Source organism: Diuraphis noxia, unplaced genomic scaffold (assembly GCF_037042655.1).
Source record: "Diuraphis noxia isolate RWA-SAM2 unplaced genomic scaffold, SU_Dnox_SAM2 contig0001, whole genome shotgun sequence".
NCBI lineage: Eukaryota > Metazoa > Arthropoda > Insecta > Hemiptera > Aphididae > Diuraphis > Diuraphis noxia.
In genome coordinates, this window is record NW_028301711.1 from 18,318,820 (window position 1) to 18,332,792 (window position 13,973).

The 13,973-nt window shown below is 29.1% G+C and overlaps 2 protein-coding genes across 2 annotated transcripts; one reads left to right on the plus strand and one right to left on the minus strand.

Annotated features, from left to right (window-relative positions):
• Window positions 1-2,052: 2,052 nt before the first annotated feature.
• LOC149060114 (uncharacterized) lies at window positions 2,053-2,448 on the minus strand. The gene has a single exon (XM_089227772.1). It carries the CDS (start codon window positions 2,446-2,448, stop codon window positions 2,053-2,055), a length of 396 nt encoding a protein of 131 aa, XP_089083898.1.
• Window positions 2,449-2,974: 526 nt separating this feature from the next.
• On the plus strand, window positions 2,975-3,954 carry LOC149060115 (uncharacterized). Its single transcript, XM_089227778.1, has one exon. It carries the CDS (start codon window positions 2,989-2,991, stop codon window positions 3,952-3,954), a length of 966 nt encoding a protein of 321 aa, XP_089083904.1. The 5' UTR covers window positions 2,975-2,988.
• The last annotated feature ends 10,019 nt before the right edge of the window (window positions 3,955-13,973 follow it).

A 13,973-nucleotide genomic window follows, 5' to 3' on the forward strand; every position in this document is an offset into this window, starting at 1 on the left:
GAAGAAGTTATGAAGACCTAAAATATTCTACTCTAATTTCACCACAGGCTCTAAGTTACATAGTTCCTGAAACATGCAATGCTATTTACAAGGTGCTAAAATCACAATATTTGAAGGTATGTATAATAAAATTATATTATATTTATTTAAAAACAAATTATGTCTTATATTATTATAATTTATTAAATACATGAATTTAATAATAATAATCAAATGCACCGAACATTAAAAATCGCTGTAATTTGAAATATAAGTTGATACAGATTGATTAGAATTCTCATCAGAAGAGCCATGTTCATGTACATTAATATGAGTACCAAAGTTATTACGAATATCTATTATTTGATTATTATACCCGTTGTTTGATTGCTGATATTGAATGATTGAAGGCGGTGGTAATTGCATAGATGTTATGGAATGTAACATGGTTAACTGCCCTGTTTCCGCCATAAATAGAGCTTCATTTATTATTTTTTCAGCAAACAATTTTTGATTGTTATCTTCTATGTCCTTCATTTTTAGAGCCACATGTTTTCCCATGACATCATATCTATCATCCTTTATTTTTGGTTTTTTGAAATGATGTTCAATTGTGTTTATTAATGAATCGCATTTGTCATTACTTCGTTTAGAGGGTCTTGGTGATTTTTTAGACGAGGTTGATTGAATTGGATTATCTTCAGATGGAAAACATCCGATTTCTTTTGTATAATTATTATCAGCTTCCTGGGTATCAGATTCCTCTAGATTATCTACTACATTTTCTTCCTAAAATTAATAATAAAATGTCAATAATGTAATTTCATAGTATAAATAAAATATCTGAACAATTATTTATTAATACGTATTTTAGATTAGCAATGAAATAAAAGAGTTGGTTTTACAGTGATTTATTTTTTCAACATGAAATTGTTCATATTTTTTCAGTTCCCACAAACAGAAAATGATTGGAATATTATAGCGAGCGAATTCGAAAAGAGGTGGAATTTTCCTCACTGTCTTGGATGTATTGATGGAAAACACATTGAGATAGTTCCACCTTCTGGTAGTGGTTCATATTTTTATAATTATAAACAAAGACATAGTATGGTCCTACTTGCCATTGCAGATGCAAAATATAGATTCATTTTATTTGATTTCGGTACTAATGGCCGAGTATCCGATGGGGGTATTCTTCAGAATACAGTTTTCTATAGAAAACTAAAAGATAATTTATTAAATATTCCAAAAGAAACAAAAGTCACAAATAGTTTTCGAAAACTACCATATGTTTTTATTGGAGACGATGCTTTTCCTCTAAGATCTGATATACTTAAACCATTTAGACAGAATGAATTGAATTGTAATGAAAAAAAAATTTATAACTATCGATTATCAAGGGCACGGCGAATTATTGAAAATGTATTTGGAATTTTAACATCACGCTTTAGAATATTTCACACCGCAATAAATTTAAAATTAGAACATATTGATTCAGTAGTTAATGCAAGTTGTGCTTTACATAATTATTTAATGTCAACCGTCAGTCAAATGTACGCTCCATCAGAATGTATGGATTCTGAAGACATAGATAATGGTACATTCCGCACAGGATTGTCGTCGAGTAATTCGAACATGTTGCCTTTACAATGTTCAGCAAATATTGGAAACATACCGACAAACGCAAAACAAGTAAGGTGTGAATTTATGAACTACTTTAACACTGATGGACAAGTACCTTGGCAGCATAACTTTATACATTAGAATATTTACTGAAAATTGTAATTTAAAAATTGAAATGTAACTAAAAAAAAATGTATTTTTTTTAATCTTATTGATATTTACATATTTATTTTGTTTATGAACTTATTGCTTATTACTTATCGGAAGGTCCTATGTAATTTTTTTTAATAATATTTAATCGTTTTTAATATCAATATAATGTGATTATTCATCAAACCAAAAATAGTTTTTATATGATTAATGAATATAATTTTGATTTTTTTTTCAGTTACGATAATATATAAAAATAAATAAAAAATATAAAAATATGCTATATAAAATAAATATTAATCAAATATAAATAAAATGTACCTCTCTTTCATCAATGTTAGAGAATGAGTTTCTTGGTGTCTCTTGATCGCTTAGAAAGTCGAACAAGTTGTAGTACCAAAGACTTGGTTCGTATACATCATCTGCACCAGCACCAGAGCGACGAGATTCTTCAATTTTTTTCTTTTCTCTTCTAAAATTAGTTCTGAAGCTATTTATTTTTTTTACAACCGCATCACGGTCTGCGTTCGGATCAATTAATTTATATTTTTCTAATAAAATTTTATACGCTGCTTCTTTTTTCGGCTTATCGTGGTATTCTTTAGATTTAATCCGCCACAAACATGGTAGTCCTTGGTAAGTACGAATAAAATCTTCAAGAAGTTCTCTATGCCCTTTTCGTATATCTGAAGTCATCTTTTGTAATTTTTTTTAAATTACAAACTAAAAACTACAATTTCTCCACAAAACAAAACAAGACGTAATCACGTTTAATCACAGTTTATTACTGATAAGCTGTTCTAATTAGCTGTACGACGCGTACTGTACGCACATCGCGACGTGCGTACACACGTTCAGATTTGCTTGTACCAGCGCGACTTGTACAAGCATGCAGATGAAAATGTCATCAATCTTCATTCCGCTTGTACAATCACAATGCTTGCACAAAATTATCATACAGACGCTCAAGTATGCTTGTACAAAATGATTGTATGTACATGATTGACAAGCTTACAGTTACGTGTGTAGCAACCTTTACTGGGTTTAGTGTGTGACCTACCTAGACGATTATCTATATTATAGATATAGACAATCTATGCTTGCTTATCTTTATAGTTATATTATATTATATTTACTGGTTTTTACCAATAGATATTTTGTCATTTTAACATTATCGACAATATTGTCAGTACCTGTTCTGTCGTCAATCCAATATCGCGTGTTTAAAACTTTAAAATGTTGGCAGTCGAATTGTATGCGATTATTTCTTCCGAAAAAACAGTATTAGAATTTTTACAAAATAATAAACTATTACCACAAAATAACGAAACTAATTTATGCCATAAATGTCATGGTGAAACAAAGATGTACATGAGGAAAAAAAGATTGGCTACGGGTGAAATTCGAGAGATCAGCACTATACGATGTATCACAAAAGGATGTCAGACATATAAATCAATTCGATCAACAAATGGATTTTTTACATACACTGATCTTAATGCACGATGCAATTCTAATCTCAATTTGGGCCAAATACTAGAACTTATTTATTATTGGTCACAAGATTTACCCATAAAAACTGTTTCTGATTTGACGGGCCGTTCAAATGCAACCATTGTTGACTGGTTTAATTTGTGTAGAGACGTGTGTTGTTCATTATTTGAAAAACGTGAAAAGATGGGAGGACAAAATATAGTGGTACAAATTGATGAATCGTTATTGAGAGGAAGAAGAAAGTATAACCGAGGAAGACTGCTGCTAGGTGATCTGCGTCATGAACAAGTACAAGATAACTCAGCAGACTTCCATTCTGACAGTGATCAAGAAAATCAAATAAACCTAGCTAATTCACCTACATCAAACAGAAATTATGGTCCTCGACTAGAAGGACCCTGGGTATTCGGATTATGTAGTAAAATCGGAGATAATTTGGAACGAAGATTTTTTGTTGTAGAAAAACGTGATAGAGAAACTTTAATTCCGATTATCGAAAAAGAAATATTACCTGGTTCTATTATAATGTCAGATGAATGGAGAGCATATTCTTGTTTAAAAAATATAGGCTATGATCATAGAACAGTAAACCATTCAAAAAATTTTGTTGATCCAACTACTGGAGCTCACACACAAGCAATTGAATGTTCATGGGGAGTATTAAAAACTAAAATCCTTCGAAAAATGCATGGAACATCACGTGCGTGAAGTTGGCCCCCCCACTTTGTCGTATCGACCTAGAACCTTCGCCAATATTTTGGAACCAATTTGGAACTAATTGGAACCTTGTTTTCGAAATTTGGAACCTCAAATTTTAACCAGCACAGAATTTTTTCGGTTGGGGGGGCCAACTTCACGCGGCCCCCCCACTTTGTCGTATCGACCTCGAACCTTCGCCAATATTTTGGAACTAATTTGGAACTAATTGGAACCTTGTTTTCGAAATTTGGAACCTCAAATTTTAACCAGCACAGAATTTTTTCGGTTGGGGGGGCCAACTTCACGCGGCCCCCCCACTTTGTCGTATCGACCTCAAACCTTCGCCAATATTTTGGAACTAATTTGGAACTAATTGGAACCTTGTTTTCGAAATTTGGAACCTCAAATTTTAACCAGCACAGAATTTTTTCGGTTGGGGGGGGGCCAACTTCACGCGGCCCCCCCACTTTGTCGTATCGACCTCAAACCTGCGCCAATATTTTGGAACTAATTTGGAACTAATTGGAACCTTGTTTTCGAAATTTGGAACCTAAAATTTTTACCAGCAAACAATTTTTTCGATGGGGGGGGCCAGCTTCACGTGCCCCCCCCCCACTTTGTAGGGTTTAACTAACTGTTTAATAAACATAATAAAAAAATGCATATCTTTTGATAATTTATTTTTTTTTTAATTTCTTTATAAATGAAATATTTTAAAATGTGTTAAATTTTCTCTGACATTTAAATATATATAGAAAATAAAATATTCTATTACTGTATATATTTATTGAGAAATTAAGCGAAGAGTAACTGAAATGATGCTGCAAATAATACAGTTAGGTTACGTTAAGTAAGGTATAATAATATATTGTATAATATTACGCAGTAGGCATATGTAAAATATTTATAAGTGTGTATAACCATCATCAAAAAAACTACGTACACTTTATCGAAAAATCTAAATCTTAAAATTATAGAAGCAAACTTCACGCAGCTTCTATCGGCCAATTTCGCCCGATCGTAGAAATATTTAACATCACATTATCAACTATCGTCAATCTAAAAAAAATATTAGGTAACTTATAGTGCCCATGAATTTTCAATTCAATGTGGATAGTTTTTTTTAGTAATGTAACATTTACGTTATGAGTAACAACTTTTAATTTTATGTTTTAGTACATGAAGCAAAATAGAAGCCACGTTTTAAGATAATATTTTATAATAGCTGTAAGAGTAGACAAATGTAGATCATGGTGATCACTTGTTGGGGTCATTCTGACATTGTTGGTTAAAACAGTAATAAAGTGTTATATTTTAATTATTTTGAGTGTTCAATGGTGTACCTATACGTGCGTCGGAAGCTATCGGCATATATACCTATACAACCTCTTACTTCAACGTTTGCGTATAAAAACTACATTATAATATTATATTGTGTATATGATCGTATGTAATACAATTGTAATTGATTAGGTAGGTATACTGTAGGATTTTGAATTTTGATAAACAAAAAATTATACATATGGTTAATTTATATATAATAAAAAGAATAAAAATCGTAAATACAATTAAGTATAATATTCAATGTTCAATAACTACTAAACAATTTTAATAAAAAAAAAAAAATACTCAATGTGGCTGGGCAGCGGACACAAAACTAAAATTGCATATTAAAAAATCACTGCTAAAACTAAATTATAATAAAGTAATAAGAGTTGTAGTAGGTAGTACTTATATTTTACGCATCCTGTTGTGCGATGGATGGCAGTGATGGCACACAAGTATACAACATTATAATTTGGTAAGCATCATATTTTTAATGATATCATAATATTATGTGTAATTTACTAATTTATTATTATAAATCACATTATCTATGTTATATTTATCGTGTCATATAATTTATATGCTATTTTTAGTACAACGCATTCAGTCCGCTGAACAAGCCGATATAAGAGTTATTTTTATCGATTACTTTGTAAATAGCTCAATATTCTCATAACATAGTTTTATACATATATTTTATATACCGTATTATTTTCATTAGTTAAATGGTAAAACCACGAGTCACAGAACAGATAATATTTTCATTCATTTGCAAAACGCTAATGTAGTGAGATAGACGCTTATAAATTAAATTTATGATTTTGGTTACATTTAAGCATTTTGGACGTAGCTGTTAGAACTTTTTATAAGTTTTTTTCTAAAAATGAGCAATACAAAGGTAAGTAATTTACTTAAGTTATGATTTTTATGAATATGTAAATGCTAAGTTGATAATAATTTATTATAGTAATAAATACAAATTTAAAATGTACATTTTTGCGAATTTTAATTATTTGAATTAGTATACTGAAGGTATAACAATAAATTGATCAGTTGAACATTATTATTAATTGTGAGTATGAGTGCCGTATTCAGGGACACCAGGGCTGTTTTTTTCTTTTTTTACAGGCCGTATGTACTACCAATGTACCCAGTGGCGGTTTTGGCAATAATTTTCTGGGGAGGCGATAAATAACTTCACATAAGTGACCCGTGGGGGGCTTCGCCCTATAGAATTATTATACTTATACTCATAATTGATAACTTATAAATAATTGCTTAGGGACTAATCACTAATGATTAATACAACATACAATATTAATTATTATAGTAACTAATAACTAATAACTATACATTTTCAATTTTCATAATTATTTACTTTTACGCATAGAGAAATACGATTTATTTTGATAATAATTGAAAATGAGCAGTTTTGTGAATGTGTCACTGTGATAAGCCGCGAGGTTGATCCTTATCACTGAAGGAGGCGAAAATATTATTTTATTGCCGCCCAACTAGCAAAGCGCATGCGCAGTTCAAATGATTGTTTATGTGTGTGAGTGTGTAATTTCGTGTACACTTTGATAGCAAGGTAGGCAACAGAATCGGTTGCCACCTCAAGCTTCTACAGCGGGCAGCTGCTGTTGTAGTACAGTATGAAAATAACGTACTATTTTTAATATTTTTAATGATTTTCCTATCATTGAAAATAGTATACATAAAAGGGGCTTCGATTTTTTAATCGAATATAAAAATTCTTTTTCTTTTTAACTTTTCAAGGGAAACTTTTTAGGTAATTCATAACAACATAATTTTGTGTTTCATTTTACTTAAGTTTTGTATAATATTACAAATTTAAAATAACAAAATCTAATAGTAATAGTAAGTACCTAATATAAAAAAAAACTGATTTTAAACTGTTTATTGTAATAGTAATTATTACAATTTTATTTTATTAAATAAAAATTTGTTGTTTTAATAATTAAATGTTGTTTAGTCTTAACTGTTAGAGAATGGATTTTCAGGTTTTTAAAAATATATATTGACTTTATACAGCTCAACTGTGGTGAAAAATGGCGGTGCATCCGAAGTGCATACGAAAAACCGAGCGGAGACGATTTGTCAGTCTAGGATGTTTTATACTATATTAATTCTATTGTTATTATTTTTAAAAAAAATGTAGGTACCTATAAAATAAATTCCCAATTAATCAAATCAGATTCATTATGTACCCGACCCATTCAGTCGTTCATAGTTCCTATGTACAATAAATTTATTACAAAGTATTAATGTAAATCATTAACGACATTAACTATTATAATAATTATAATATAAAGTTATTTCTTGAAATTTCAAATACCCATGAGTAATATTTTTATATTACTACAATATAACTAAAATATCGTTATTCTTGGACTATTGGTTATTTAAAATATCATGCAAATTTGAACTTAAAAAAACTATGTTTTATAGGTTTTAGGTTTTTTATTACAGAATTAACCACTTACGTGGACCTTGTTTTAAATTTTAATTTTTTAGCTATTAAAGTTAAACATTTTATATATTTTTAACAATTGAATAATTTTAAAATTTAAAATTAAATAAATTTTGTCGAAATTTTAAATTTAAATTTAACGTTAAATGGTTATAAAATAAAACGTGCTTCTGTATTTTTAATGTTTTCCAACTGCTATTATATCAACTTATGGAGAACCTTGTACTACATTTTTAAGTTATTTGACCAAATGAATACAATTTTATTGACATTTGTCATTTATAAAATAAAAAACTAAAAAAATATGAAATTTCAAATGTCAATAAATAAATAAAAAAGCAATTCTGTGCAAGCAGAGGTCATAAAAGTGAAACATGTCGTGGTTATACCAAACTATTAATGTACAATCTACAGTTGTTACTTGTTATACTGTCGTAGAGGTTTCATTTTAGATTTTGAACGGAGTGATGAGTCGATGAATGTATTGATTTTACAATGATTGTTGTTTTTTTTTTTTGTTTTTTTTTTTGTGTCTGTGTACAGCATAACAAGTCGAAATAATGCTTTAGATTCAAACTTCGGCGGTGGTTTCCGATGGCCAAAAAACTTGAAAATTTATTAAAAGGTTCCTTATGAGTGGTTCTTATTGTAATTAAATAAAATCGAAAATCGTAAGTCACAATTTTTTTTTTTATAAGCGTTAATAGTTAAAATTTTTACGAAATATGCCAAAATCAAAATTTGCAAGTAATTTTGAAGTTGAAAAATCATAAAATTTTTGAGTTTATATCTAAGGATAAAAAAATTCAACACTAAGTTTTCCATAAGTTTTCCTTCAAGTAGCTATAGAGAAAACTCGAAGCGTCATTATAGGAAAAATGTTATGAGCGTTTGAATTTTAAATTTTTACGAAATTGCGTAACGATAACAATTTGTCCTCAACCGATTTTAAACATTTGTTATTATTCAAAAAGTGTAATTCGTAGATACTTGAAAATTTCACCAGTTATTTAGATTGCCATTTTCTTTACATGATTCAATTTTCAAAATTTTTCGACTTTTTTGAGCTATTTATTAACAACTGAAATTTTCGATTTTTCTGATAATTTATTATTTGAAGTGTCAATAATTTTTTTTTGGCTGAGTCAAAATACTTGAATATTTAATACAAAGGTCCTCATAAGTTATTCTTATAGTAATTAAAAAATGATAAGAATACATAGTCACGATTTTTTTTTTATTAACATTTGAAGTTCAAATATTGACAAAAATTCGTCAAAATCATCTCCGTGCAGAATCGTTTTTCGTATGCAATGATATCTTCATTACATTCAAATTTAACACTTATATAATATATAATAATAATCCATACGACACCTAATGTTTAGCAGAGCGATACCCAGTTACCCGCTTTTTATATATATATATACTTATACTATAATATTATAATATATATACATATATATATTGCCATGGTGGATGAGTTAGTACATAAATTTGAACACTGTATTTTTAATTAAAAAAAAAATAATAATAAAAACTTAGAATATAACATAAGATTTTCAAATACATTTAGAGGTTATCGTGTTGCATTAAATCATAATATCTATTATTATCTTTGCTTTAGAATTATTTCATTATACATGCAATATTTTCTTAGGTTGGGAGGAAGCCTGCTGTTGATTCAGACATCTTTTTTAATCTGTTATCAAAATATACAGTTTTGAACGAAAAAGGAGAATTAATAAGCTCTACATGTTCAGTTTGGCATGTAATTTCCCAAGAACTTGGAGGAAAATTAAATCCCAAAAGTGTTTATATAAAAGTTTTAAAAGATAGTAATGAAGTTTTAACAAGATTAAGAAAAATCAATGGTTTTGATATAATAGATAATAAGAATCCTAGTTCTACGGAATCAAATGATTCAAACGATGAGTCATCTTTGATATCACATCAGGATTTTGATAAGAAGATTTTTAATCTTCAAATTCCGTATGATATGTATAGACAGTTTTATCCAAAAAAAGTATATTATCAAAGGAATAATAAAAAAAGAGAATATGAAGTTTTAAAACAAGGAACCTGGACAGACATCATAAATGATGAATTTTTAAAAGTACATAAATTACCCTGTAATTTTATATATAAACGGGCAAAAGTGTACAACCCAACTAATAGTCAGCATTTTTTAAAATTTGAAGCTAAGTGTAAGGATAAAGTTTGCGGTGCTAAAATGATTGGTTGGAGTGATCATAAACCCTCAGAAGGAGAACCACTCGAATTAAAAATTTCAACTGTTGACACTAGAGGTTTAGAACGTAAACATACAACAAAACGACCATTAAAAGGAGAAAAACGGTTTAAAGTAGGATTGGAACTTGATAAAGATTTGGCTTGCAATTGGAGAAGGCATAATGTAAGTGATTTGGAATATGGAAGAATTTCACCACCCAATTTATACCAATTAGAAACTTTGCGAAAGGTTAAACAAGAAGGTAAAGACAAGAGATTAGGTATAACTTATAATTGTCCAATCCAGTCACTAATAGAGTTCAAACACAATTCTAGTTACTCAGGGTCAATACATGCAATTGGAATTGATCCATTTTATGTACACTACTGGACAAATCACCAGATAAGTATATATAAAGATATATGTAAAGGATATTGCAAACTATCATTAGATGCATCGGGAGGATTTATGAAAAAGCTTAAAAGAACTTCTTTGGGTTTGTTATCCGCAAGTATATTTTTATACGAAGGTATAGTTAGTACTCCTTTTGGCCATATCTCTGTTACCCAAATGGTATCAGAAAAGCATGATACGCTGACTATTTTTCAATGGTTAGCAGTTTGGATGTCATCTGGATTACGACCACCCAATGAAGTTGTTTGCGATTATTCACGAGCCTTGCTAGCGGCAATATCTAGGTCATTTTGCAATGGAATAGGTCTGAATGACTATGTTAACTATGTATTTAAAGTGTTAATTGGTATCGAAAAAAAAATCCCAGCTACCTATATAAGATTGGATGTTGCTCATATGGTGAAAATATTCTGTCGCATAAAATGTTTGACAGGAGTGAAAAACAAATACTTAAAAGAATTTTATGTCCGAGGGTTTCGACTTCTTATGACTTCAGAAGACATTAAGACATTTGAAAAAATATTAGAAGCTGTATTGACCGTAATGCTAAGTGAAACCGACGGGTGGTCAAACAACATTGAAACGCCATCGGAGACAGCTAGATTATATATATTAGAGTTAATAAAAGGTATTCGTAATGATGAGTTAGATAACGAAACCATTTCTGATCCTGAATTTCTGTCAGATTTCGAAGATTTTATTGATAAAGATGAAAATGAAGACTCACATATAGAAATATTTTTAGAAAATATAAAACAGAAAAGCATAAAAAATTCTTCAGTAGTAGGCAACAGAATATCAGCATACTTTTTGAAGGATTTATTACCAGATACTATGAGGCTGTGTAAACATTTCCCCCTATGGACAAATGTTTTAAGTAATTTGTTTCAGTCACCATATCGTATGGCTTCATCGGCACCGGTTGAGAACGATTTCAAAGAGTTAAAAACACAAATTTTAAAATTCGATGTTCGTCCGATGAGAGCTGACAAATTTATTCTGAAACATCTTACAAGTATTGACAGTAATGTTAAACATTTTAAAAGTAAGGAGCTAAGATACGAGTCATCTCCTGAACCAAAATCACCAAACTTAGATTTCCAGTGCGATGAACTTTTTGAGAATGAAAATATGTACTCAAATGATGATCATAAATGTATAAATATTAAGACAGAACATGACGATGAAATGTCAAGTGATGTTTCTGGCAAATCAATAACTGCATGTGAAAATTGGAAAGGAAAAGGCATTGTGAAGGAGTTATTTCCAAAAAAAAAATCGCTTAAAATGAAACCAAGGCATACAAAATATATGGGTCCAAAAAAAGATATTGATCGCATTTTATCAACCGTGAAAACTCGTTCAACATTAAACAGTCTGCTGATCAATGGAAACTTGGCTACACCAGTAATTGTTTCAAAAAAAAGGTATTTAGTACAAAATACATGCCCATTTGACGCTCTTTCAGTTTTAGTCGCAACCGCTTATATAGATGTATTTAGCTATCAAAATTTTGCTGATAAATCAACTAATTGTTTTCTGAATTTTTGTAAAACACTTGCTATAAAAGGAACATCACGTTCAATTTACAAACAACGAGTTCTAATGCTTACAAAAATTTTTGACGTCGACTCAGGTGTAACTGATATACTTCTCATCAACGCAAGATGTAATGTGAATTACATAATTTCGAAGTATTTTATTGACGAACCTTCGGCATATGAAAAAAAAGTTTGCTCAACCTGTGGAATGAAAAAAATATTCAAAAACGCAACTATTATAATGAAAATTCCTGATGGGTTCAAAACCATAGAAGAAGGGCTAAACAATTATGTAAATTGTATCTACTCTAATTGCTCAAATTGTACCGATGGAGTAATGGAAACTTCAAGAGAATTAAACTCTCACTTATTCATTGAAACAGATACATATTCAGAGTTCACTTCGTACGCATTAAATGAATATCCGGAGGAAGTGAATGTCAATAAAAACAGGTAATCAAAACTAATACATATAAAAATTAAAATAAGTCAATAACCAATAGATATGAAGCATTATTATGTATTATAATTAAGCTATTTATTATGTTATATAAATTGTGTTAATTAATGATACGTGTACTACATTAAGAGAAATCAAAAGTCGTTAATTTATATCATTGCAAAGGAAGAACTATTTAGATAAATTTTGAAAATGTATTAATTCATTTTATTGTATTAAATAAAATAATTAAATATTTGTCATGAAATATATTTATTTAAAACACAAATTTTTTTTTATTTATTTTTTTTTAGATTTGTATTGGTTGGTGGAATTGGATACAAAAATGATCATTATATAGCCTATGTTAAGAGAGCAAGCGGATGGGAAACACACAATGACTTAGTAGCTAAAATAAAACTAAATTCATCAACTATAAAAATTCACCCTCATGTATTGATGTATGTTAAGATGTAATCGTACATCATTACTATAATTATATTATATTATTAAAGTAATGTAGTATAAGGTAAATACTATAATACATATTAACTTATTTTTTATATATATAAAAAGTAATTTTCTTTCTTTATTATAATTTAGTTTTAGCAGTGATTTTTTAATATGCAATTTTAATTTTGTGTCCGCTGCCCAGCCACATTGAGTATTTTTTTTTTATTAAAATTTATTTTTTTTATATTAAAAATTGTTTAGTAGTTATTGAACATTGAATATTATACTTAATTGTATTCACGATTTTTATTCTTTTTATTATATATAAATTAACCATATGTATAATTTTTTGTTTATCAAAATCCTACAGTATACCTACCTAATCAATTACAATTGTATTACATACGATCATATACACAATATAATATTATAATGTAGTTTTTATACGCAAACGTTGAAGTAAGAGGTTGTATTTTGTATAGGTATACGCCGATTGCTTCCGACGCACGTAGGTACACCATTGAACACTCAAAATAATTAAAATATAACACTTTATTACTATAAGTGATCAAATGTAAGTTTTCATTTTTATTAGCAACATTTGTTACATTCATTTCTTCTATTAATGTCGGTATTTTATTTGGAATTACACCATAAGGATAAGTGAGTGGGTAGGCAGGTAAAATATCTATTATATGAGGTATATTATTTAACATTTTTTAAATAATACATTGTTATAATACGTATTATTACACGCATTATTCATAGTCTTCAATTCTGTGAAAAATATGACATAAAAAAATTTTGAAAACTAGTTTTTAATTAGGTTTCAAATTATTTCCAAATTATTGATTAATTCCGAATAAGTTCCAAAATATTAGCGAAGGATCAAGGTCGATACGACAGAGTGGGGGGGGGGGTAGGTTAGGTTAGGGGTGAAGTTGCCCCCCCCCCATCGAAAAAATTGTTTGCTGGTAAAAATTTTAGGTTCCAAATTTCGAAAACAAGGTTCCAATTAGTTCCAAATTAGTTCCAAAATATTGGCGCAGGTTTGAGGTCGATACGACAAAGTGGAGGGGCCGCGTGAAGTTGGCCCCCCCCAACCGAAAAAATTCTGTGCTGGTTAAA

What these genes read in the sequence shown, in the direction of transcription:
- LOC149060114 (XM_089227772.1), bottom strand. Translation starts at nt 2,448, where the DNA reads ATGACTTCAGATATACGAAAAGGGCATAGAGAACTTCTTGAAGATTTT.
- LOC149060115 (XM_089227778.1), top strand. Translation starts at nt 2,989, where the DNA reads ATGTTGGCAGTCGAATTGTATGCGATTATTTCTTCCGAAAAAACAGTA.